The sequence below is a fragment of the Sitodiplosis mosellana genome, unplaced genomic scaffold (assembly GCF_009176505.1).
Source record: "Sitodiplosis mosellana isolate CC-2019 unplaced genomic scaffold, AAFC_SMos_1.0 Smas_scaffold_3, whole genome shotgun sequence".
NCBI lineage: Eukaryota > Metazoa > Arthropoda > Insecta > Diptera > Cecidomyiidae > Sitodiplosis > Sitodiplosis mosellana.
Window position 1 is genome coordinate 7,316,130 of NW_022595246.1, and position 25,223 is coordinate 7,341,352.

General features: G+C 36.2%; 5 protein-coding genes across 7 annotated transcripts; 4 read left to right on the plus strand and 1 right to left on the minus strand.

Moving 5' to 3' along the window:
• Nucleotides 1–463: 463 nt before the first annotated feature.
• LOC129566038 (UDP-glucosyltransferase 2-like) lies at nucleotides 464–3,691 on the plus strand. Of its 3 annotated transcripts, none has more exons than XM_055441548.1 (5): nucleotides 464–1,384; nucleotides 2,063–2,941; nucleotides 3,004–3,064; nucleotides 3,153–3,257; nucleotides 3,330–3,691. In XM_055441548.1, the coding sequence occupies exons 2-5, from the start codon at nucleotides 2,107–2,109 to the stop codon at nucleotides 3,613–3,615; spliced, it is 1,287 nt and encodes a 428-aa protein (XP_055297523.1). In that variant the 5' UTR covers nucleotides 464–1,384; nucleotides 2,063–2,106; the 3' UTR covers nucleotides 3,616–3,691. The 3 variants fall into 3 exon arrangements, with proteins under 3 accessions (XP_055297523.1, XP_055297526.1, XP_055297525.1); XM_055441551.1 differs by having other exon boundaries at nucleotides 464–1,204; XM_055441550.1 differs by lacking the exon at nucleotides 464–1,384 and having other exon boundaries at nucleotides 1,989–2,941.
• Nucleotides 3,692–4,218: 527 nt separating this feature from the next.
• On the plus strand, nucleotides 4,219–8,259 carry LOC129565800 (probable 4-coumarate--CoA ligase 1). Its single transcript, XM_055441034.1, has 8 exons — nucleotides 4,219–4,420; nucleotides 4,486–4,693; nucleotides 5,852–6,044; nucleotides 6,148–6,424; nucleotides 6,932–7,060; nucleotides 7,236–7,415; nucleotides 7,492–7,987; nucleotides 8,060–8,259. Exons 1-8 carry the CDS (start codon nucleotides 4,397–4,399, stop codon nucleotides 8,206–8,208), a joined length of 1,656 nt encoding a protein of 551 aa, XP_055297009.1. The 5' UTR covers nucleotides 4,219–4,396; the 3' UTR covers nucleotides 8,209–8,259.
• Nucleotides 8,260–8,438: 179 nt separating this feature from the next.
• On the plus strand, nucleotides 8,439–11,322 carry LOC129566039 (uncharacterized). The gene is made up of 7 exons (XM_055441552.1): nucleotides 8,439–8,677; nucleotides 8,744–8,951; nucleotides 9,277–9,469; nucleotides 9,836–10,115; nucleotides 10,225–10,404; nucleotides 10,487–10,982; nucleotides 11,073–11,322. Exons 1-7 carry the CDS (start codon nucleotides 8,525–8,527, stop codon nucleotides 11,219–11,221), a joined length of 1,659 nt encoding a protein of 552 aa, XP_055297527.1. The 5' UTR covers nucleotides 8,439–8,524; the 3' UTR covers nucleotides 11,222–11,322.
• A 13-nt stretch (nucleotides 11,323–11,335) lies between these two features.
• Nucleotides 11,336–12,288, minus strand: LOC129566041 (nuclear nucleic acid-binding protein C1D-like). Its single transcript, XM_055441554.1, has 3 exons — nucleotides 12,025–12,288; nucleotides 11,697–11,858; nucleotides 11,336–11,577 (listed from the first exon to the last, which is right to left on the minus strand). The coding sequence occupies exons 1-3, from the start codon at nucleotides 12,133–12,135 to the stop codon at nucleotides 11,374–11,376; spliced, it is 477 nt and encodes a 158-aa protein (XP_055297529.1). The 5' UTR covers nucleotides 12,136–12,288; the 3' UTR covers nucleotides 11,336–11,373.
• Nucleotides 12,289–12,351: 63 nt separating this feature from the next.
• Nucleotides 12,352–14,008, plus strand: LOC129566040 (nucleic acid dioxygenase ALKBH1). The gene is made up of 4 exons (XM_055441553.1): nucleotides 12,352–12,566; nucleotides 12,638–13,191; nucleotides 13,328–13,415; nucleotides 13,560–14,008. Exons 1-4 carry the CDS (start codon nucleotides 12,477–12,479, stop codon nucleotides 13,920–13,922), a joined length of 1,095 nt encoding a protein of 364 aa, XP_055297528.1. The 5' UTR covers nucleotides 12,352–12,476; the 3' UTR covers nucleotides 13,923–14,008.
• The last annotated feature ends 11,215 nt before the right edge of the window (nucleotides 14,009–25,223 follow it).

Here is a 25,223-nt window from a genome sequence, read left to right on the forward strand (position 1 = left end):
GAAAAGTTTCATACAAAAAACATGTCGAATATCTCCAGACTCGTTTTTCTTTGAGATTTTGTGGTGATAAATGATTGTCTTAATCTAAACGCTGTGTTGAAAAGACTTTGATGTGAACATGATGTCGTCCGTTGATAAAATCGGATGAAATCCAATATGTTGTCGAATTTATTAGAATTCTAATAAAATCGGCACCATATTAATAACCACATTTTATTAAAATTCTAATAAAAAAATTGTCGATTTTATTAAAATTCTAATAAAATATCGTTATTAATATGTTGTCAATTTTATTAGAATTCTAATAAAATCGACAACATATTAATAACAACATTTTATTAACATTTTAATAAAATCTACACCATTAATAACCGAAAATTTACCATACTAATAATTATTAATATGTTAATAAAATGCACTATATTTTATTAACGTTAATAAAAAATTCATTTTATTAAAATATTAATAAATTATTAATATGTTAATAAAAAAATATGTTAATAAATTATTAATATGTTAATAAAGTGACAGCTGTAATATTGTAACTATGCACACATAGTTCAAGCCATTTTTGAAGCGTAAACCATCAAGTTTCACCGAAAATACTTTAAGAATTCCAGACATATAGCCATCCGTATTTCCAAAAGTAAATAAAACGTATCAAATATGGTTCTACATAATATGGTTATCGATATTTGTCATTAAATAATGTGAAATCGCATACATTTGATATTTTCATACAACAAAAACAATCTTCCTTGTAGATGACTTTATTTCTTATGTTTTTACCTAAGCAAGTGATTATTCCTCGTTAAGACGCACAACGTACCGCCATAGCCATACACATAGGAAGAAACGAACGGAAGCGTACGTTGCAAGTATTCTGTTATGTTGTTCGCCCGTGATTGTGTGGTGGGACGCTGATTCAGTATGACACAAGGCGGCAGAGAATGTGAGACGCCCCCACGCAAATATTGCACGATAATATCGCAATATCTGCCTTATATGATGTTGAAATTTTCAACTTGAAAATATGCGATTTTCGATTGTAAAATAGTAATATAATGTCAACTTCATCGCTATGGGTAAAATAGAATTTTCCACACGGTTCCTCGTATTTGAACGGAAAAATGGTCAAAAATGTTTCCAAACTTCTAAACAAAACTTGTGCTAATATTTTGAGATAATTCCTAATCGTTTACTGGTAAGAAGGATTCAATAAATTTCTCTGATTATTAGATGTAGTTCGATCTAGCGATAGTTTACTTCTTATTGGGACACTTAGCATTTCCTTTTAGGTTTACCATAAACTGAGCTGTACAATTTATAAATGAGATTATACTTTATACGCGTTGTGTTTACGCTTTTGTATACAATGAGTGAGGTATGTTTGGCTTTGAAATAGATTATGGTGTAGCTTTTGATCCATGTGCGTATCTTTTGGTACTCCATCCGACGTACACGTCTCATAAAGTTTTAGTAGCAATCAAGTGTTAATAAAAAATTAAATTAAAATCTTATATGGAACACAATCAACATTATGCGGAAATTTATTTGCATATCTTGCGTGTGATTTATTTTATTGTTTGGATTTTTAAATATAAATTTCCGTATTGTTAAAGTGAACATTTCCGGAATATCTATAAATCTTTGCCAATAAATGATTAGATAAAATTTCGGTATAAATGCGCTCATTTGCCAAATAAGACCTAGTCTAACTTGAACCAGAAATTCACTCAGTTGCAAAGATGAAGATTTCTTTAGCTAACACTATAGTGTTACTTTTATTGTGTATCTCCCACCACCATGTGTGTGCTTATAGAATTTTGGCATTTCTGCAAACGCCATTAAAATCCCACTACTCCATCGGATACAATCTGATGAAGGGGTTAGCTGAAGATGGTCATCAAGTAACGGTGATCAGTCCATTTCAAGAGAAAAAACCGATTGCAAACTACACTGAAGTGTTTCTTGAAAATGTTTGGGAGTTTATTCAAAAACGTAATATTTTAAATTTCCTAGAGTCAATCAGTGATCAGTTCGAAACATTTTATTTTTTTAGAGTCGGCCAAAAATGGTGTGGGAGCTTTGCTAACATACAACAGTATGTACTTGACGTGGAGGAATTTAAAAGTTGGCAGTATATTCGCGAATGTGACAATTTCCAGCCAAAATCTACAGAATTTCCTGAAAACGAAGCAACACTTCGATGCGGTCATTGTAGAAATATGCTCGAGCGATTATTTAATCGGCTTTGGTCAGTATTTCAATGCTCCTGTCATTGGACTTTCTCCGTATGGTGCAACGAAATGGACGAACGATCTGGTTGGCATACAAAATTTCCCATCCTATGTACCAAACGTTCATAGCCAGTTCACGGATCGAATGAACTTCTGGCAACGCATGTACAACTCGGTATCTTTCTGGTTTGAAGAAATTGTTGCACATTATGACTACATACCCGACCAGCAGAAAGTGATGGAAACACTTTTTCCTGAAGCCAAAAATTGGCCTTCACTTTTTGAACTCAGGAAAAACGTCTCTTTAGTGCTGTTAAACACTCACACAACTATCGGATCACCACGACCATACGCACCGAATATTATTGAAGTCGGTGGTATGCAAATTAAAAAGGAAGTCAACCCTCTACCACCGAAAATCCAAAAATTCTTGGACGAAGCAAAGGATGGTGTGATCTTTGTATCATTCGGTTCATATATTTTACTGAGCATGCTGCCAAAACCGCAGTTGGATGCTATTGTAGGTGCCCTTGGATTGTACCCTAATCATCGTATTTTGATAAAGGACCATGGAAACGTAATCATTCCTTCGCATAATAAAAATGACGTTTTAATCGAATCGTGGGTTGATCAACAATCAATACTGGCTCATGAAAATACAAAACTTTTTGTTACTCATGGCGGTATTTTGAGTACAACCGGTAAAATACACCATGAAATTTGATTCGAATTCTTTGAAATCATACGAATTTTCCATTTTCAGAGGCCATTTATTTCGGTAAGCCAATGGTTGGCATCTCAACTCTTTTTGATCAGCATCTAAAGTAAGACCTTTGTACCTTAAGTACGATATGATTTTGAATATTAATTATCCATAATATATTAAAGAGATATAATTTAATCATATTCTAGTATGTTTTTGGCTGAACAACATGGGTTTGCTATCAATGTTCCTATTCAATCGTTAACAGCAGGAAATATAGCGACAGCTTTTACAAAAGTACTTAGCGATCCAAGGTAAAAGAGAAAAAAATGCGCCAACAAGCAATTATTTCATTCTCATTTTTTGCTTCCAACAATCATTTTCAGCTACGCCGAACAAGCTAAGATTACTTCAGATAGATTCCGCGACCAACCGCTGACTCCATTGAAAACCGCAATACACTGGGTCAAGCATGTGGCTAAAAATAAGGGTGCTCCACATTTGAAGAGTGTTGCTGTAGAATTGCCATTCTATAAATTGTACAATTTGGACGTTTGGGCATTCATTTTTAGTGTCTTAGCATTGGTGATATACTGTGTGATCAAATTAATTCGAACGATTGTTTCGTTTTTCTTCAAATTATTTTCACAACCAAAGTTGAAGAATGCTTAGGTGTTCCATTTGGCAAACGAGTCAATCATTTGCTATGTTAAGTTTTGTTAATTACAATAAAAATAAATCACAAAGTGCTTGTAAACTGTGTACTACTTGTTGCAATAAAGATAAGAGTTGACATTGTCTTATGTTTTTATCATGAACATTTTGACTCTTTTTTTTATTGTTCACGCAATGTTGGAGGTTATACAAAAACAGTCAGTTTGAGCTCCATTATAAAGGTCATAATAAATCTGTAAATGATAAGCAACAAAGAACGATATTCAAAAGTAGGTGGATTGTAGTTCAACTGAGTTACTTCATGTGAACCGGTTAGAATAAAAGTGACCTCCGACGATTTGTGGGTCTCTATATTTAGTGATTTTGTGGTTAAATATAGTCTTTGAAAACTAAACCATCAAAGTTTCACCGAGAAATATTTCTATAACTAAGTGCCACTTCAATGTACAAACTGAATCGTTATCGGCATTACATATTTGATGATAGGTTATCAGTTGGACAATTATCTAATTCTACCCGTTCCGAAAATATCACTCATACATTGAAAGAAAAAGTCATAGCAAATTCAGAAAAGTCAAGAAAGAAAGAAAAAGTCATAGTCACTCGTCTGTCTTCGCTTGATATTTTCTGTCTTGTTTCTTCTTTAATTTGAAAAACAACCGAAAATGAAGAGAGCTACACATTTTGATGATGTTACCAATATTTGGTCGGGTCCAAGCAGCGACGTTGTAGTTGATAAATATGAAAATTTTGGTGAATTTCTATTAGAAAAATTGAAATGGATCCAGAATTGGTGACACAAGTAAATATTCAGTGACAAAAGAAAAAATCACGTTTCAGTGATCATTATTTTTTTCTTTCAATCAGATTAACGGTGACACGGGTGAAACATTGACCAAAAGTAAACTACGCATTCGTTCGATACGATGTGCTCAAAACTTAACAAAGTTGGGATGCACACAAGATGATCGCATTGGCGTTTCAGCACGAAATCACCACAACCTGACACCACTTTTGTACGGAGCTATTTTCAATGGTTCCCCAATTTGCCCGTTCAATGCTCTGACTGTCAAATGTTCGTATTATTGCTAGTTTGAACAATTGCATTTTGAAACTAATCGAAAGACTCATGTGTAAATGTTAACCCTTTGATGCACAATTTTTTGTTTTTGAATCATTTTGACCAGTGATGGTTTTTCGTTAGCCAGCATTGTCTTAGCCTTGGCTTACACCAACAACTGGTGTAAGCCAATCGTTAGCCAGCTATCTGTGTGAAATGAGTACATTCAAAGTACAATAATTTTTGATTTGCGTATTCTGATTCAAATCATACAAATTTTGAACAAAATTAATATATTTCAATTAATTTTCAATTTAAAAGTCATTTTTATAATTTGAGTTATTTTTTTTTCAAAAACTCAATAAAAAATGTCGATGTTTGGTTTCATTTGAACTCTGATCTGGTGATTTAAATGTCAATCGCAAACGTCAATTAAGATGAGTGCGTTCAGTTCTTACTGAAGTTTTCTCACTGGTCTACACATTCGTTAGCCAGTATACACTTATGCGGCTAATTAGCCAGCTAATTGGTTCTTCACTGATTTTGACATATGTATTGTGCCACGATAAATAGAGAAAAACCTCATACTTAGATTTTTGAAAAATTGCGTATTTGTCGAGAAAATCGGAAAAGAGTCAAAAGTGTCAAATCACTATAAAAGCTTTAAAAAATTAAATTTCATAAAACTAATTTAAAGAAAGTTAAATTGATGTGTTTTGGTCCTACGAGTCCTAATTTGACAATTGAAAAGAATGAACAAACCCACAAGATAAGAGGAGGAAAAATGTGGAATTCTGTTATAATTTCGCATTTTTTTTACAGCAGTACATGAACAGAAAAAACTTTCCATTCAGCCAGCCAATTGTAGCTTGTAAAGTATCAAATGAAAGCTAGTTCAATTCCCTACATTTGTTTCCAAACAAGAATGTAAAAATATTCAGTGGTTTCATAGCTATAGCGTCTGGCGTATCTGGTTACTTTAGGAACCGAAATGTGATAAAGGGTTAACAAGACATGTGAAACTAGAATGAATTTCATTGAAATATTCCAGTTGGGGTTTTTGATTGCGCAGGATTTTCCGTTCAAAATATGTTCGGAACGAATGTTTATGTTCAAGCTTGCTATCGATAAAATTATCAATTAAAAGGTTCTGTCTTGATGTGTAATTTTCAGATAGAATTTACGTACTTCTTGATCGAGTGAGACCATCGTTCATTTTTTGCGATGCCGATGTGTTGGCCTCAGTCAAAGAAATCGTCAATAATATCGGCTTTAGCTCAAAGTTTTTCATCGTAAATGGATGGGCCGATGGTTACGAATCAATTGACAGCTTGATGAATGAAACTGGCGATGAGGACTCGTTCGTGTAGGTTTTTCCATTAATGGTTATTTTCAAAACATAAAATGAAAATTCAATTGTGGCAAATGAATTGGTAGAAACTTAAAAACTGTATTTATTTCAGCTAATCAAAGATAGAGGATGCGTTTTCATATGCTGCAGTCATCTCATGTTCTTCAGGATCAACCAGTATGCCAAAAGTGGTTGGTATAAGTCACGCGCACTTCATCCACACACTCAAAGTGCAATTCCTCGGATCCAAACACACCGCTTTCAGTTTCAGCTCGATGTTTTGGATTGCAGGCACTCTGGGAATGTTAAGATGTGCATTAACAGTTACTCGTGTCTTTACAGCGAAACCATTTTCACCTGATTTATTTTTTGACTTTGTGGAGAAGTACAAGATAAAATAGGTTCTAACGACGAAGTGACACGATTGGGAGGCTGCAACATTGACTTTTGAACGATTTTACAGCGCCATCTGCACATATGTATATTTGACTATTCAAAGTGAACTAGCTGTCCTCAGTATCGATGAGTCATCGATGCTCAATTTTGGGTCATAAACGGCACATTTGCAATTTTCAATGTATTATACCGTCTTATTTTTTCTCCAACAAATGAAACCTCAGAAAGTTTAAAGCCAATGAGCATCGGTTTACGGGTACCTCTCTACAGAATTGTCGAAGTTTTAGTTAAAATGACCGATTTTTCACTTTATTTTTATTATTTTATTTTCACTGCCTTTATTTCAAGAAAATCAGCCCTTCTGATCATGAAAAAAATAAATAATACAGCGCCGCCTGGGGACTAAGTGCAATGTGTCATATTTTCAACGTTCGAACTAACACAGACGCACTAACACAGATGCATACTTGTTATAGCAATCTATATGAATGATTCTCTATTTTTCCCACCAGTCTCCAGGTGCCGCTCTGTTTTTCTTGTTTGACGTTTCCTATCTGTTTATACAGACGATCAGAGAGGCTGAAGAAAATTCACAAAAAATAACCAAAAGTACCTACGGACAACGCAGGCCAACGGTACGGAAAAGTTCGGGATTACAATGTAATTCTTTTTATTTGCTTCATTGAAATTGCCATTCGTGTTTAGATCATCTCAAAGGAAAATTGCAAAAAATACAAAACATCATACAATTTATGCAGATAATAGTTTTTTATTTGTGTTGTGTTTATTTCCATGATTTCTTTTCATCAGTTGCAATTTTTCTTTGGTCCGCCGTGTCAAATACAAGCCTTCTTGAAAAGTGAGCGATGTGAGAATGCGGATTTGTCATCGTTGTTGGTATGTTTTTCGGTTGGTGGTTTTGTGCCATCCGTTTTGGTTCAAACTTTGAAGAAACTCGTCCCAAAATGTCTTCTGCTCACAACATACGGGGTAAATGTCTCTGTTGACTTAATCAAAATTTTAAGTAAGCAGTTTGAATGACGAGTGTTTTTTCGTTGTTTTAAAGATGACTGAAGTCTGCGGCAGCGCCACTTGTACCCTGCCAAATGAATTGGAAGAACAGCCAAACTCCGGTGGCCGATTGGTGCCGGGTTTCATAATAAAGATTATCAATGAAAATACCGGCGAAAAGTGTGGAATTGGTGAAGAAGGCGAAATTTATATAAAAACTCTAATGCCATCAGTGGGTTATTACAAAGATGAAACAGCCACAAGAAACTCATTCGATAAAGAGGGATATTTTATCAGTGGTGATTTGGGTTATTTCGATGGATCCGGTAGATTGATTATTATCGGAAGAAAGAAGGAGATTTTTAAAAATTGCGGTTTCGCCATTTGGCCGGCAGAACTAGAGAGCCTCATCGTGAATAATCCAGCCATCAAGGATGCTTCTGTCGTCAGTGTTTTTGACGATGATATTATGTCAGATCTACCGGCTGCGGTTGTTGTCAAGAAAGAGAGCCATTCAATTACAGAAGATGAAGTTTATGCAATTATTGCCGGTAAGAATTTCACATCAAACCAAAAGTTTAGTCATTAATGTTTTTTTTTTCTGGAATTTAATTTATATCCAGATAAATTGGCCAGCTACAAGCGGCTTGACGGTGGCGTTTACTTTGTCGATGAATTGCCTATGACGCCATCTGGCAAAATAATTCGGCCAAAGGTGAAAGAAATCACTCAAAATATTTATCAACAACGGAAACTGAGTCAGAAATCATGAAAACCAACACCAATTTAATCATAGTAAATAAACAGTTACAAATACCTCTGTACGATAAAAATAACACAAATAAAGCAATAAAAAATTTAATTACGATTAAAAATGCAGTCATCAAACCTGTTCAGAACAAAATATTTACATTCTCTTTTTTCCAATCGATCAATGTCGATATTGAGTACTTGATGGTACTTGAGATAATGAAATAAACAACCAACACAAGCACAAACTGTATTAAGTGGACCGTGACTTGGTGAGCGTGACAGTGTGAAATTGAGCGAATAAACATAGACTGTCAGTAAAGAAGAGACCGCTGAACATGAAAAAACCAAAAATGAATGTAGCTACGCATTTTGATGATGTCAATAAAATTTGGTCGGGTCCAAGCAGTGACGTTGTAGTTAATAAACATGAAAATTTTGGTGAATTTCTATTAGAAAAACTGAAATCGGATCCAGAATTGGTGGCACAAGTAAATATTCAGTGACAATAGAAAAAAAACACGTTTCAGTGATCATTATTTTCTTCTTCCAATCAGATTAACGGTGACACGGGTGAAACAATGACCAAAAGTGAAATACGCATTCGTTCAATACGATGTGCTCAAAACTTAGCAAAGCTAGGATGCACACAAAATGATTGCATTGGCGTTGTCGCACGAAATCACCACAACTTGACGCCACTTTTGTACGGAGCTATTTTCAATGGTTCCCCAATTTGCCCGTTCGATGTTCTGATTGTCAAAGGTTCGTATTATTGCTAGTATGAACAATTGCACTTTGAAACTAATCGAAAGATTGTTTGTGTTTATGATGATGAAATTTTATCAGAGCTACCGGATGCGGTTGTTGTCTAGAAAGAAATAATAAAAAATTTAGAGAAAATGTCAATTATGTATTGTGTGTAAATGTCAACAAGATATGAAAAATATTTTCATTGAAATATTTGAGTTAAGGTTTCAAGTGTGCGGCATTTTCCGTTCAAAGTATGTTCGGAAAGAATGCTTGTGTTCAAGCTTGTTATCAATAAAATTATCAATGTAAACATTCTGTCGTGATGTGTAATTTTCAGACGGAATTGACGTTCTTCTTGATAGATTGAGACCATCGTTCATTTTCGGCGATGCCGATGTGTTGGACTCAGTCAAAGAAATCGTCAATAATATGGGCTTTAGCTCAAAGTTTTTCACCGTAAATGGATCGGCCGATGCCTACGAATCAATTGACAGTTTGATGAATGAAACTGGCGAAGAGGACTCGTTTGTGTAGGTTTTCCCACTTCAAGCACCGGTTCGGACATAGAAATATATTTACCTAGATGTTTTATACAGTATAAAAACGCAAAGCATAGACGCGTACGGACGACCGTGCGATGAACGTATCAACAGAGCCATCGTTGTTTGCTGTCTACTGTATTCATACACACACTTACGCATGCGTCTCGCAATGCACGATCTCCCGTTGATACGTTCGTCGAGTGGTCGTCCGCACGCGGCCATGCTTTGCATATTTATCTTACACATTTCAATGTCCGAACCGGTGCTTGTCCCACTTTTGTTTTCAAAATATAAAATGAAAATTAAATTATGAAGAATAAATTGGGTGAAACTCTAAAATTGTATTAATTTCAGCTGCTCGAAGATAGACGATGCATTTTCGCATGCTGTTGTCATCTCATGTTCTTCGGGCTCAACCGGTTTGCCAAAGTCGATTTGTTTGAGTCACGCGGTCTTCACCTTCACACAAAAAGTACAAAAATTTGGATCCAAACTCATCACTTTGAATTTCAGCTCAATGTATTGGCTGTCAGGCATTTTGGCAATGTTGTCCTCTGCGACCACAGTCACTCGTATCTTCACAACGAAACCATTTTCACCAGATTTATTCTTCGATTTTGTGGAGAAGTATAAGGTAAAAATGGTCTCATCTTTAATTTCTGCTCCAATCCATCAGCATAAACTTAATTGAAGTTCATCGATTTTATTCATGTATTGGTTTATTTTTCGTTTCCCTTTTTCAGTTTCAATTCTTTTCAGGGCCGCCATGTCAAATGCAAGCGATTCTGACAAGTGAACGGTGTGTGAATGCTGATTTGTCATCAATTGGGTTGTGCTTCTTGATTGGAAGTACTTTGCCACCCACATTACTCCAAACGTTGAAAAAGGTCATCCCAAAATGTATCCTGATGACAGCTTACGGGGTAAATGTCATCTCTATTGACTTATATCAAAATTTCAAGTAAGCAGTTTATATGACGATTGTTTTTTCCCCTTTTTTTCAAGATGACTGAAGTCTGTGGTGGTGTTACTTGCACCGTGCCAAATGAGTTGGAGGAGTATCCACAATCGTCTGGCCGTTTGATGATCGGGGCTAAAATAAAAATCATCAATCAAAACCCTGGCGAAAAATGTGGAATCGGCGAAGAGGGTGAGATATGTATCAAAATTCCGATACCACCAATGGGATACTATAAAGATGAAGCGGCCACTCGAAATGCATACGATAACGAAGGATACTTTATCAGTGGTGATCTAGGTTATTTTGATGAAACCGGGCGGTTGTACATAATCGGAAGGAAAAAAGAAATTTTCAAATGCCGCGGATTCGCCATTTGGCCAGGTGAACTCGAGAATATCATTCTGAAACACTCAGCCATTCGAGATGTTTCAGTTGTGAGTGTTTATGATGATAAAATTGTATCGGAGCTACCGGCTGCGGTTGTTATCAAGAAAGATGACAGTTCAGTTACAGTGGATGACGTTTATGCGATTGTTGCCGGTAAGATTGTTGCTTGATTAGTATCCATAAAATGGAAACCAAATAACAAATATTCAATCTGGGCAACTTAATTGTTCTTTTCATATCCAGATCAAATGGTCAGCTACAAGCGTCTTGACGGTGGCGTTTACTTCGTTGACGAATTCCCATTGACACCATCTGGCAAAATCATTCGATCGAAAGTCAAAGAATTGGCTCAAAAATTTTACCAACTTAAAAAACAAACGACCAACAAATAAAACACCGTCGCTGAATGGCATTGGATTAATTCACGGTCTATCTTTACTGTATGAATTTAAATGCACAATAAAAAAATTGAACTTTCTTACATTAAGCTTAATTCACATGTTTTAATTAGAAAAAAAAAACGTTGAAAATGCAATAAATCAAATTAATCGTCTTCGTTGAAACGTTTGTGTTTGGGTTTTGGTCCGAGCAGCTCTTTGTCGGTGGGTCGTTTTTCGTGTAAACCATGTCGAATGAATCGGCCAGCAGCACCTTTATCCAAAACTGGTCGCTTTGTTTTTCGCTCGTAAATATCTTTGTCTCGTACGATTGCCTGTCTAACTCGTGATATCTCGTTCCGGATTGGATTCTATAAGAGATGAAATAATTGTTAATTCAATTGCGTGAACAAAAAGTTGATCAATATTTCAAAGCAAATGATCCAAAAAATTGCTCATAAAGCAACAAATTCAAAAAAAACCAACTCACCGAACTTGCATCGATGGCCTGAAGTTTGCAGTACATCCAGTAGAGTGAATTGATTGAATACGACAAGTACAAATCGTATTTGACCTTGTCTTCGGTGCTTAAATCATCGTAGTTTGGAAAATCACAGGCGGCCGAAATTTGTTCATCGATTGCATCCAATGACTGTAACACATAGAAATAAAGAAGTCAGAACTGTTCGAGGAATTCAACTGATTTTGTTGTTCATTTTTGTACGACATCCAAAACTGACGTCTTGAATTATTCATTCAACATTTTAAAGACAGTTAAAATTTCAGTAAATCAAATGGAACAACCGAAAAATGCTTACTTTCTCCAAATTGGTGGACTTTGTAATAAAGTCTGTGTCATTTCGAAGCTCGCCAAAATCCATGGGTGCTCTTCTGTGGGTTTCACTTAATTCTGCTTCTCGTTGCGTCATTTTCTAAATTATCCAATAAATTTTCCGATTACAAAACGACTTTTACCGCAAAATATTTCCTTTTTTCTTCAATTTTATAATATAAACTCAAAAGATTGGTCTCGTTCGCTGAAAATGTGTTTTCTCACTGCATTTGTCAAATGTGGCGAGAGAAACGTCAGTGTGTGAACTGTCAAATTTCCACTGGAAGAAAACATGAAGTGTGTTCACACTTGCACGAGTCACCGCAATATTCCAGCATTTGACAGTTCAACTTGATTGTAAAATCATGTCAACAAACACGAGTCCGATTTTATATTTTCAATTTTTCTTTATTTTTACGTTGTGATTCGGCTTTAAAAATGTTCAAAGAAACGTTTAAATATTACAAATCAAAGTGTCCGCCGCCAACGTATGAAAAAGTCATTGACTTTGATACAATTGACAAAGATGTAAGTATGAATGTGACTTTATGATTTGCAATGAAAACAAACAATTGAACCTGATTTATTTCATTTTGCAGGCAATTATCGTTAATTCACCGAAAAAAGTAAAAAACCCGGATAAATATCGTATTCGAGGCCTCATACCAGTTGATCAATGGCAAATTTGTGAACTCAAAAATCGCCCGGGGCTGATTTTCATTCGAAACCCATTCACCATTCGTGGCCAACGATATTGGATCGCACGTTGTTTACAAGATTATCCAAAGGCTCCGCATGTAGTCAATTTGAACGAAAAATATTTCAGCAAAGATATCATTGATGACTGGTGGTATTCACTGCAAAAAGTCAACCAAAGCCGCGATGACAAAGAGAAAATACGACTCAAAAACGGAATGAGATGGACAACACTTGGCTATCATCACGATTGGGATACAAAAATATATGCAGAGGAAAAAAGACACAAATTTCCAGACGATTTAGCGAAACTTAACGAATATTTTGCCGAAGTTCTGGGGCTGGGCGAATATTCTGCAGAAGCAGCTATCGTCAATTTTTATCCATTGGGAACAACACTTGCTGGGCATACCGACCATTCGGAAAAAAATCTAGAAGCTCCACTCTTTTCAATAAGGTGATTTGAATGAAATTTGCTCAGTTTCACAAATTTTGAACTTGGAAAAATATATTTTCCATAATAAGCCATTAGTTAGGCCGATGAAGCTTGATGCACCAGAAAATTCACAAAAAATTTCCCTTTTTTCAAATAGCTTCGGACAAACGGCTATATTCATGCTCGGTGGCAAAACTAAAGAAGAAGAAGCGTCAGCAATGTTCCTTAAAAGTGGCGATATCGTGGTAATTCTCCATGTTTTTTCAAACTTTTCACTAATTGACATTTTCAAAAACTTCTTTTTATTATGGAATTTGTTTTTTTTCAAGAAATTTCTGAAAATTGTTCTATTTTTCCCTCTGAAAATCGTCATATTTCTTCGCCAACAGTGTATGTCAAAGGAAAGTCGTTTGTGTTACCATGCCGTGCCAAGAATCATGAAGACAGACGTCAACTGGGTGAATTCACCATTGAATGAAACAGATGAATCAAATTCCAAAGAACAAGAAACAATCACAACCGAAAATGAGGAAGACGTTGATTCCGACGGAGACAACAAAAATCATAAAAAACGCCGACTGACCTCACCAAGTGAAAATGAATACAACGACGTGTTTGTTGAAAGTCTTTGGACGAGTATTGCCGATCCGAAGCAATGGCAACCATTTGCCAACTACATCACCGATTGTCGTATCAATGTGAATGTGCGCCAAGTGCTGGAACACGGTGAACAATCTCTGAATTTACAATGAGCCACAATAACTGTGTGTCGTTATTGTTGTATAAAGTTTATTAAATAAAGATTTATTTATTGGTTTTAAAGTAGAACTCCTTTAGATTTGTTAAGCTTATTATCATTCTCGATTTGTTTCTCTACGGAAATTTCCAAAGTATAAACAGTCATTTGAAAGGGGGTTCTGTGTGAGAAAAGCTTTATTTGAATTTGCAGTGCAAAGCACTTCCCCAAAAAGCATGAATTATAAATGAATTTAAATAAAAGTCGCTGTGTTTTGCATACACCCGTGCATCGCGAATCTAATGGCAAAACAGTCAAAGTAAACAAAAACCGATAGCAGTTTCGTTCAGCTCTTATCAATTTTATCTGTAAATGTACGTTAAATAGATTCCACCATGGCAATGGAGAATTTTCTCGGCACAAACTCTAAGCTAAAACGAAAATGTATACAAACAAAATGAACGAAAGCTGAAGTAGTGGCAAAGAAAACACACACACACCACGAGTTCAAGCACCAGCGCAACCTTTGCGCGCGAGGAGAAATGAGGAAAAAAGAACAACAACCAGCAACTGTATTAAATTAACTGCAAGTTGTCTCGAATACACACTCGTTAATTTATTTGCATCAAAAATTCATGAATTTTAATTAAACTCATTAAATACAGTTGATAAAGAGTGGTGTTAAGATATACAAGTCTGATACAAATTCAGCGCATGAAAAAAAAAAGATGCACGCACCGTACGAGAGAGTGAAAGAGAGAGTATTATGCACCCCACAAAAAGCAGCATCGCATATTCGGTGCTTGCAACAAACAAAATGGAAAAAAACACAACAACATCAGCAACGGTAGCAGCACCTCTTCAAATACCATCACGATTTTGAAACGGGGAATTTTTCTGCGTTTTCTTTGCACCATGCTCGTTATCTGATTCACCATTGGTATTTTAATGCGCATTATAGCAAAGGTGGCGAAGCAATTCAACAACGAAAATAATATTAAACAACAAAATCAACACAAATCTTTTCGAAGAAACAAACGAAAAGATACGAGAAGTGGATGAAAATAAGGGAATGTTGTGTATTCGCCCCTTTTTTCGCACACAGACACACACATACACACATGTAATTGCAAGACGCAGTAATTCACAGGCTCTTTCACATTTGTAGGAAATTATGAGCACCATCTTTAGCGGCAAACATTTTGAAATTATTTCGTGTTCAAGGTTAGACTAACTAATGGAAAAAAGATAGATTTTAATTTGGAGCCAACGTGTGATATATACGGTAATTTTAATGCCGACATTGTGAATCGCTTAACACAAGAATCATTTCATTGGTTTCTTCGTGCGGTGGTAGTGGTGATGGCGATGATGGCGATGTTGGCAGACAACAACAACCGAAAAGAATTACGACGACTCAAAACATTTTAATGCATTTACATAGTGGAAATGTTGAATGAATGGCATTAGGAAGACTGAGTCTTTTCTCTCACTCTCTCCTTTCAAGACGTTATTTCTTCCTAGTGACAGCGACTCAGATCTTGGATAAAATGATTTTCACGCTTTGGATTTTCTCTAAGCGCATTCGTGGCATGGATTTTATGTTATTTAAATTTCGGGCAGACGCAATGCCATGAATTTACAATTATATGCGGAAAATTGCACGGAAATGAATTTGGATTTTGCCAACAAAACGAATTGAAAGAGAAAAAAAAGCGAATGAATAAATCGAACAATTTGTGTGCATCTGACAGCAAGGTGAGAAAGTTTTTTTCTCCGGAGATTCGCTTCAGGTCGAATAGTTTTCTGGATTGCTGTTTCAACGAAAACGTATAAATTTACAAACCAAGAGCAAGTCGATTTTTTCTTATTTGCTGCTCAATGTAAGCAAGAAAGTAGTTTTCTCCGGATTAAAATATTTCTTAAAAAAGTGGGCCGCAAATGGGTTTCTGTCAATATCATGCGGCAATTTCCATAAATTGACAGCAATTTTCAACATTTTATTGGAACGATAGCGTTCGATATCAATTTGAAATGTTTACCTTCGAAGCGGCACCAGAATGAAACTGCTTTTTTCCGTCAGTATTTTCATACCATTTCCTTCCCAGCTCGTTTGTTATTTGCCTTTCAATTTCAGATGGTGAATCTATATAAGTTTGTGTGTGTGTGTATGCGGCTTTAAGCCGTAATGCAGGCACAAAATATTTCTGTGGAATATTTTATACATCAAGCAGAAGAAAAAAACAAACACACAGATAATTTTCTAGATACCGTTCAAGGCACTATGCGCGCAATGGTGAGAAACACTTGAAATGAAGAAAGCGCACCATTAAAGGCGGTAAAATTGCAAAAGTGTGAAAGCTTTCCAATGTTGATCCGCAGCAGAGATGATGGAGAAAAAAAACGACGAATAAACTAACTGAATATGTTTTGGGAACATATCCCTCGACTAAGTGGAGTTCACCATTTTACCATTTTGTAGTGTCTTACACTTTACCGCCTTTTTACTCGTAAATTCTCTTCTCTTTTTTTTTGGCAAAAACAAAGTAAAATGTTCACAGCACAAATGAGATGGTACTTGTATATGATGTAAGCTAGGAACAGAAAAAAATCCCAATCTCCGCTTCGCCTATGAACAACTCGCTGCGTGTTGTAGCTTTTCTTTTTATTACTATATAGTCGAGTAAGTTGCGACTCGCAATACGATATAAACAAAACGTCAAGTGCAAAATGCAATATTCACGCTCTTCGCCGACACTGTTTATTCATTTCCTTTTTTTCTCGCTCCGTCGTTTGTTGCCCCCAAAATCTGCTCCTGTCTCATTTCGTGTGTCGATGCCATTTCCTTTCGGGCGTTCAATGCTTTTGTTCTGCACAGTAAAACTGTCGTAAGTGTCCTTCAGAGACGAATTCATTTCACTGTTTTATTCTCATGCAGTCGAATGTTGCTGTCATTCTTTTTTTTTCACGTGATTCATGAGCCTTTTGTGTATTGGCCCATGTACTTCGATGGTACTTTATGTTTACGATTTCACTATTTTCGGAGACGGAGATGCATGAGGATGAGGAAAAAACAACTAGGAAAACCATTCGGTGTTGTGTATGAGGACTTCTCATTGAGAAGGAGGTAGGAAAATGAAGATTGGACTCGTAATCACAGTGCAATATTGCCATCCAGCGTCTTGTTTAGGAAATATACATCAATCGTGATAACTGCTCTGGCTGCGGAATTGTTGTCGATACACATTTAATTGCCTTGCTTGTACGTGATAATTACGCTTATTGTTTGAATGATGGTGAACTTTTCTAACGCACAACTTTATTTATTTGGGAAGAACGGCTCCATTTAATGGGGAAAATTGTGGATTTGTCATGCACCAGCTTATTCTATACCAGTTTTTTTTCCACTGATAATCTGAAGGTGACCACAGAAATCATACCTACTCAAAATTACTTTTCTTGAACATGAAATGATGAAAATTGCGAAGCATTCTCTTTTTTCAATGAAAACTAACTGAAAATGGACATAAAAATACTCCAGAAATATGCGACCCAAACCATAAAATTGAAAGAGCGCAATTTTTCTCATTAAAGAAAGTGAATGAACCTCAACGCAAACCGAAGGACATTCAAAACATGCCAAAAATCAAAAGAAAATCATTAATTTTGCATGAAAATGTGATGTTTTACGGAAAGTTAAGTGCGGTCGTTGAATGCAAAGTTTGAATGGCCCAGTGTGGCGGCGACGGAGTTCGGTTTGGTGGTGGTCATTGGGGTTGAAATTGATGTCATGTTCATTTTCATTTCGGTCGTTTAACAAGAGAGAGAGAGAGAGAGAGAGAGAGAGAGAGAGAGAGCGAGAGAGAGAGAGAGAGAGAGAGAGAGAGGGACTGAGGGGGAGGGTAGTATCATAAACAGAAATAATCATAATATCAAAAGAGCATTTACTTTGTGACACACACCACAAAACTGCAAACACACTCGCACACAAAGCTATTTAATCAGACTTCGTGAAAAACTTTTTAATTCCCAGCGGCGTAAAATGTATATCGCCAACTGTTGAAAGTTTTTCCTCTTATTATCTTCATTGTCATTTTCATCTTTGGTGCGGGTTTTCTTCCGTCTTCTTCTCGGGGTTTTTCGTCCCATTAATTCCATTCTGAAGGTATTTTCGTCATGTCGCATATTTATGCATATTATTTCTGTTTTTTTTATCGTGTGTCTTCTTATTCATTTGCGTTCTTTTGTCTTTGACACTGCTTTTCTGTGACATGTTGCTGATTCTTTCGTTTCAGCTAGATGCAACTTTGTGAACTTCTTAAAATCTTGTGTTGTGGACAAGCATCACTTGTTACCAAAAAAAGAAACTAGAACATTTTTATGATGAAAAAACTGCAGATTTTCGCATAAGAATTAAGTTTTCTTCAGCATTTTCTGCGTTGAGACTTTGGAGAATGTAATTTATTTGGATGCCATGAATTTTTTTCTTCGCTTTTATGACATAAAATTATGATTTGATATCTGAAGCTCATGCTGAAGTTGTCAAGCGAAGAAGAGAAAAAAGTTTTTCGTTGATGAAAAATGAAAATCAAGCCTTGGAATACTCTTACTCATGCCGTTAAGAACAGCCATAATTCAAAACCACGAACCAACCAACTCAAGCGGAACATACCGACGAAAAACACACACACACACACACACACACACACAAATGCAAGGTAAGTGAGGGCAGAGAACCTGATTGAAAGTTTAAGAAAGATTTTCAACCACTTGATGGATTATTTACGAAGAGGTACGCTTTGATTGTGAGCCACTTCTTTTTTATTTGCAAACTTCCATCGACCATAAAAAGAACAAATTTTATGTTGGTTTTTTTTCGTTCTTGGTCTTCGGTCGAGTGACGGGGATAAAGATCAAACCTGACTGATTTTTCACGGCAACATTATCGTAAAACATCGAAAAATTATCAGGCAAACATTTAATTTTTTCTTATGCTCTGCGGCCATTTTAATATTCGACGACGACGGCGCTGCTTCACGTCGCTTCAAATGGATGCAACACACTTCGATGAATAATTTTCATGACTTGAAGAATTTCTCATGAAGAATGACGCAAACATTTTTTTCTACCTCGGTGAATGGAGTGAGATTTCTTTACCTTTTGTTTTCAATCGCCTTTAAGACGTTTTTTTCTCGAATTCATAGAGGAATTTCGACGAAAAAAAAACCACCTTCTTATCAACTACTTTCATTTCAAGCATTCCATTCACAAACAATTTTAATAAACGTTTCGCCGAAGTGTACCCAAGAAAATTCCGGGCTTTGTTTCGCGTGAATGTTCCATCTGAAGGACGTAAATGAATCTCAATCCTTTCTTAAACACTTCAAAAATGTGTTAATAATCGCTGAATGGGATTTGCATTTACAACCATTCAACGAATTTATATATTTTATACTAGATTTTATATCTATATACGCTGAGTCAATGACTGGAAATTTCTTTCAGTGAAAAAAATACACATTACTCTGCAAGACGCAATTGGAGGTGAATCGAAAACCTAATCACTTAAAATAAGGGAAAAATTTCGAATTTTAAAGAGAAAAAAAATGAACAAAAGACAAAGACTTGGTTAAAAGTGAATTGAAAAACCTGCCCAAAATTGAAAAAAAAAATCGGTCTTTTAAGAAAATCCTATATTCTTTCAGAAATTTTCTTACGAAAGCAAAAAATCGCTTCACGGAGAATATAAAATGGAAATAAAATACAATAAAAGCTAATCGATTTAAAAATGAAACATAATCGTATTTTGATTTTATTCGGAACCAATTGTCAGCTGTTTTGTATTCTATTGAGGCGTTCTCATGTGTGTCGCTGTTGAATGGGTTGTCATTAATTTAACGTCTACACTGTCGCGATTGAAGTAATAAAATCAATAAAAATAAAATTCAGCGTTTGTCTGTATCGGTTTGTTTGACTCACAGAAAGTGTACCGATTCGGAATCAAAGAAGGTGGTCGAAATAGGCAACGGCAAAAAAATGTATTTGCATTTGAAAGTCGATTAAATGGCAGCGATAAAGTCACATTGCCATTCGATACAAATGGAAAGTTTAGTGTTGCCATCAAATCAGCGGCAATAAAACTTCGAATCGATGTCTCTCGCATGGAGAAAAAAGGAACAATTTATTTAATTAAAATCGTTTTTTTCCTTCTCATTTCGTTTGTCACTTGTATGGGATTTGTGTGCAACTGCCTGCCTGCAGTGAAATCAGTGAGAGGGAGAGAGAGAGAGCGCAAATAGTAAAAATCAATTGCAAAATTGCATGGAAAAACATACATACAATATGCACAAATGACACGACGCGATATCGGAGATAAACGATTGAATCGAACGAATGGAAAAACAACTGCATGGCTTTCGTTTCACCAGTAAATCAAATGATTTGTTGACGCCAAATAAAAATTCAATCAATCCGCTTGGTATTGATTGCAATTCGCCGACCACGATCGTCTGATGGATTTTAAAAAGGCGCATTCGATATTCGAAAAGAAGCAACGATTTATTGGCGCTCTTTTGCGCAAGGGATATACAGACACGGCGCTGAGCTTTGTAATTGTCAACATATCGAAGAGATAGAAATGTTGCGATATTAAAACTCGCTTGTCGTCTGAAATTGTAAACTGAGAGAGGGAGAGAAACCCGAGTCGATTCATTGAAATAATTAAGCAGAAAAGTCAATCAGATGGCATCTAATTGAATCGGGGCATGATAGAACGGTTAATTAAAGTAAATGCAAGCGAACATTGATACAACGAAATGGAGAGAGAGAGAGAAACAAAAAACTTGGACGTGCATAAAAGCGGCTCAAGCCCGAGGGCAGTTTGGTTGAGGTTTTTTTCATTGTTGTTATTGCACGCCGGATGAAAATCACTGGTAAATGCATGTATTAAGACTTCAATCATGTGACACATTCTGGGCATTAATGTATGGAATCAGTGTGGAACGTGTTGTGTGTTTGTTTCTTTTTCTCTTCTCGTAGTTTTGGTTTCGTTGTTGTGACATCAGCTCAAGCAACCAAAAGGCTACTGTCAGTCGTACTTCGGATTTCGTCGGTACAATTCAATATTCATTATTTATATATAGCGACAATTACCAGATTCGATCCCTAGTCGACGTTTTTCATTTTCTCTCTTGGCTTGCTTGTCGTATGCAGTTGTATGCAGTGGCAGCACACAATGAATATGCATGCATCATGCGGACAAAGTTTAATTGGCAGCACAGAGCATCGATTGAATGTGGCAGCCGTGTGTTTGCGTTTGCCATTGCATTAATGGTTGTCTCTCAGCGGCAAGCATAGGCCACCATTCATGCCATTCGCTGTCGTCACCATTGTTGTCGTCGTCGTCGTCATCGTCGTCGTCGTTGGCGACGAACGACTACAGGAGATTATGGAAATTATGCAACAAATCTTGAAACCAGCTATTAATTTCCATAAATCTGGAATAGCCATTCCTTTTTCATTCTCTCTTTGCCTCATTCAACAATTGCATCGTCAATACATATCCATTGAGCATGGCTAAAACCAATTAAACTTCATTGCAATTTCGACAGGTGTTGCCTGTTGTTAATTTCAATTATTTCAATGTGAAATGCATTAGATGGGATTTCGTATATATGTTATGGCATGATTGCAGCAAATAAAAACGATGGGGTATCGTTTTAAAGTGTTGAAAAACATCTATTTCGGTTGAATCGATAGAGTAGTTTTTCCATTGGTTGTTCTCACCCCACTCGTTGGTGGCATATCACAACTCAAACTTATTTTTCCAATATTATCGATGACAGACACCGGCCACTATGCTTAACATACACGTATCTCCTGTGTTGTAGTGTACCATTGTGTCGAAATATAATATTCCTCATCAGAATAGCTCGAAACACTTCTGGGCGAAACTTTTTCAATTAAAAAACTTTTTTTTCACGAATAAAACGGTTTCTAGCCAGGGAATATTTTACCGCACAATGTTCGCATATTACCGTTTCGTTCAAATTTTTTTTCCGAGTTATGGAATGAATGTGTGATTATTATGCCACCGCCACCGGAATAATGAACATGACGAGATATTGACGTGCGAAGTGTGTGCTGATGCGTTCATCATTGCCGAATATGGAATTCATCGGAAGAAAATCGATTAATGAAAGTTTTAATTAGCCTTTACTACCCACTACAACTAATAAATGTAGAGTGAAACGTGCTCAAAATGACGATGGTTTGAGCGATCAATGCGAAGTTTCATCGAACCTAATCTTCTTACATACATATTCTTTTCGCACATGTGTTTACACTAGAGAACTTTCCTCTCCGTTTTTTTTTGTTCATTCTGTTTCATTCAGACAATTGTGCTGTTCATGTTATTGGTTTCTTTGGGTGTAGTCCATGTGGAAAACAATTATTTCGAAATCATATCCACTCGTAAACAGAAACAAGTGCGTCAAGCACTCAATGGTCGTTATCTCGAACCGATAGCGAATTTATTGTTCAGTCGCACTTCTCTAATGTGCACTCATGGAATGTTACTCTTCTTCTTCTTCTTCTCCTTCTTCTTCTTTTTTTGTTCGTTATTTTCATTAGTTGAGTTCCGTTGGCTTGGATTCATTCGTAAAAAAAGAGAACATCCAGAAGCACAATGCTTGAGATTGGCACGAAATATTAAACGACATACGTTTGGATTCACTTGAAAAATGTATAGAAATCACTTGCACACATCGGGATTGTCTCCAATGTGGACACACTCGAAGAACGATATCAGCGACAGCAGAAAAAAAAACGCACACAAATTAAATCCAAAGAGATGAAGAAGAGTCGCTAGAAAAAACATTCTTCGGAAATCCCACTTTAACTGTCCTGTATTTATTGTGTTGGCTATCAGCGCAATTCTTGAGCTCATGGTTTTTTTTCTCGCTTTTTCTTCGTCGCTTTTGTTGTGACAAAGACTGCTGTCGAGTGTATGATTGAAAATCCATGAGTGCACAAGGCGCGCACACACACAGAGAAACAGACACATACACAGAAAAAATGAATCCGTTACGATGTCAACAGAGAAACCATGTCGACTCCTTTTCGGTTGTTCGGTAAATTCGCTGCCGATCATCATATTTTCTATGGAAAAGTTGGCTTTGGTCCATTGGTTGGCCTCATTGTTTCGAAACTGTGCTTCGTTTGTTCTAAACGATTGTATCGATTGCAATTTTTGCAACAAATTCAATCCCACTTAAGCTCTGTATGCCATCCCGTTGATAACGTAAAACAAACAAAAGCCCCAGCAATAATATTATTGAAGAGTACAATAAATTCTGGTTCATCTGTTTCTCTCTCTCCCTCGTTCTGAGTCGGTCTCTCTCTCTCTCTCTCTCTCTCTATAGCACTGCCATTCGTTCCGTTGGTCGGTTTATAGTTTGGTTTACCTTAATTTCGATTGGATTCATTTCGAATGGCGATATGAGTTTTTGAGCTGATGCTATGGATTTTCGATGTGGTAAGCGGTGCGGCTCAATTGCAACCACTCCAAATCTGCTGAACGAAACAATTGAAAATAAATTTTCGGATCGAAATGAAAGTCAATACAAAAGCAGAAACTTGAAATTAATATTGGCAATGAGCTTTATGTTTGGATGGCTTCCTATGAAACCGACTGGAAAATAACAAAATTGTGTTGTTGCTCCTACCGACTGATAAGGACATTCAGTCAGTTTTCACATTTTACTGTGAATCCATACAAAAACGAAAATAATCGCTCAACTTTGGAACATTTTTCCATTTACATTGGCATTCAAACTGCCACACAAGTTTGTTTCACACCCCAAAAATTGAATTAATGTCTTAACAGTGTGTGTGTGGTATTTAAATGGCAGAATCAAAAAGAGATTCAAAAGTTTCGTTCAATGTGGGAGCATTGAATTTCAAGTATCTGTATGATCTTCTGCATGAATATCAAACTACGAAAGAGAGAGCAAAAGTTATCATCAAGTTTTTCGAGAATCGAGAGGACAGACAAAAAAAAAGCAGAAATCAACAACACACGAATCCATCTTGAGCAACTTTTGAATCGACATCGAGTTACATGGGTCCTCAAATCCATCCGAAATGCTTTCACTCAAGTGAATTTAAGTGACATTGCCGACGTGAACAATGTGAACTTATCAAACTATTTCCAAAAATCGCTTATGCTTGTAAAGCTTATGCTATACAGAATACGACATAAGTGGTGAAAGAGGATGGGAGAGAGAGAGAGAGCCTTTGATAATGACACAGCCAGCAGAGATTATGACAAAGCAGAAAAAGAAAGTGACGATTTGGCAGAAAGAAGAAGCAAAACTCCGAAGCTGTGAACATGCCGAAAGAAAATCAAACACAGAATCGTTTGCGGTCGGTATGCAGGGAAGAGAAGGAGGCATGCGGAGAGAGAGAGAATTGTGTCTTTGTAATCATATGGCACTGGAATGACAACGCTTGAGCTTGACACATCAAAAACAATTAGGGTCAAGTGAATAGATAGTACTTGGATAGTTTAAAAACCACATAAAAAGTTTTCCATTTTACACACAATATCATCAAGTAGTTTAGCATTAACGCCCTCCACTGCCATAGTGACCGAACACTCACACTCACACACACACACATACCGAGCACATAAAATCTAATCCGAGTGATATCGGTTGGACGACATGTTACCCTTTTATGTCCATTATGGCCATCTACACCGTACACTTACGCTTAACTCCAAACAGGAATGGAACACAAATTACAATCTATTTGAACTTTTCGCTCAAATTAAGGAGATTATGTCAGTCGCATCGACGACGCACATGATACCAAACATTTCTACGGTTTCCTTACGAGATTCCTCATTTTCAAGGGGACTCACGGCAATTTCACGTTTTCAAACTTATGGGAATACATTTCCTAGTCGTTTAGGGAATACATATAACAAATTCATTTGATGAAATTTGTAAATAAATGAAAATTAAAATAAAAATGTCACTTTTTTAAACGATTTTTGAATGTGTTGATAAATGTTTGGCCACCTTTTGTAGCAAATACACCATTAGCATTTTAAAATTCAAAATTTTAGTATCTCCTTCAATCCATCTTTGTGCAGATATGACGAATTTGCAACGAAACTCACTATTTGATCACAAATAGGTTAATCGACCGAAATTTGATGCACCCCTGATGAAAAGCCCGATGAAAACTCGCTCATCTGAATTGCCATTCCGAATGATGAGTGTCTTTTGCAAGTCACACAAATCAGTTGTGA

What these genes read in the sequence shown, in the direction of transcription:
- LOC129566038 (XM_055441548.1), top strand. Translation starts at nt 2,107, where the DNA reads ATGTACTTGACGTGGAGGAATTTAAAAGTTGGCAGTATATTCGCGAAT. An exon ending in CGGTATTTTGAGTACAACCG is followed by an intron (nt 2,942 to 3,003) that starts GTAAAATACACC and finishes TTCCATTTTCAG; the next exon opens with AGGCCATTTATTTCGGTAAG. An exon ending in AAAGTACTTAGCGATCCAAG is followed by an intron (nt 3,258 to 3,329) that starts GTAAAAGAGAAA and finishes AATCATTTTCAG; the next exon opens with CTACGCCGAACAAGCTAAGA.
- LOC129565800 (XM_055441034.1), top strand. Translation starts at nt 4,397, where the DNA reads ATGGATCCAGAATTGGTGACACAA. An exon ending in CAATGCTCTGACTGTCAAAT is followed by an intron (nt 4,694 to 5,851) that starts GTTCGTATTATT and finishes TGTAATTTTCAG; the next exon opens with ATAGAATTTACGTACTTCTT. An exon ending in TTGTGGAGAAGTACAAGATA is followed by an intron (nt 6,425 to 6,931) that starts AAATAGGTTCTA and finishes CTCTATTTTTCC; the next exon opens with CACCAGTCTCCAGGTGCCGC.
- LOC129566039 (XM_055441552.1), top strand. Translation starts at nt 8,525, where the DNA reads ATGAAAAAACCAAAAATGAATGTAGCTACGCATTTTGATGATGTCAAT. An exon ending in ATCCAGAATTGGTGGCACAA is followed by an intron (nt 8,678 to 8,743) that starts GTAAATATTCAG and finishes TCTTCCAATCAG; the next exon opens with ATTAACGGTGACACGGGTGA. An exon ending in GGCGAAGAGGACTCGTTTGT is followed by an intron (nt 9,470 to 9,835) that starts GTAGGTTTTCCC and finishes TATTAATTTCAG; the next exon opens with CTGCTCGAAGATAGACGATG.
- LOC129566041 (XM_055441554.1), bottom strand. Translation starts at nt 12,135, where the DNA reads ATGACGCAACGAGAAGCAGAATTAAGTGAAACCCACAGAAGAGCACCC. An exon ending in AGTCCACCAATTTGGAGAAA is followed by an intron (nt 11,859 to 12,024) that starts GTAAGCATTTTT and finishes TATGTGTTACAG; the next exon opens with TCATTGGATGCAATCGATGA. An exon ending in AGGCCATCGATGCAAGTTCG is followed by an intron (nt 11,578 to 11,696) that starts GTGAGTTGGTTT and finishes CATCTCTTATAG; the next exon opens with AATCCAATCCGGAACGAGAT.
- LOC129566040 (XM_055441553.1), top strand. Translation starts at nt 12,477, where the DNA reads ATGTTCAAAGAAACGTTTAAATATTACAAATCAAAGTGTCCGCCGCCA. An exon ending in TTGATACAATTGACAAAGAT is followed by an intron (nt 12,567 to 12,637) that starts GTAAGTATGAAT and finishes TTCATTTTGCAG; the next exon opens with GCAATTATCGTTAATTCACC. An exon ending in TTAAAAGTGGCGATATCGTG is followed by an intron (nt 13,416 to 13,559) that starts GTAATTCTCCAT and finishes CTTCGCCAACAG; the next exon opens with TGTATGTCAAAGGAAAGTCG.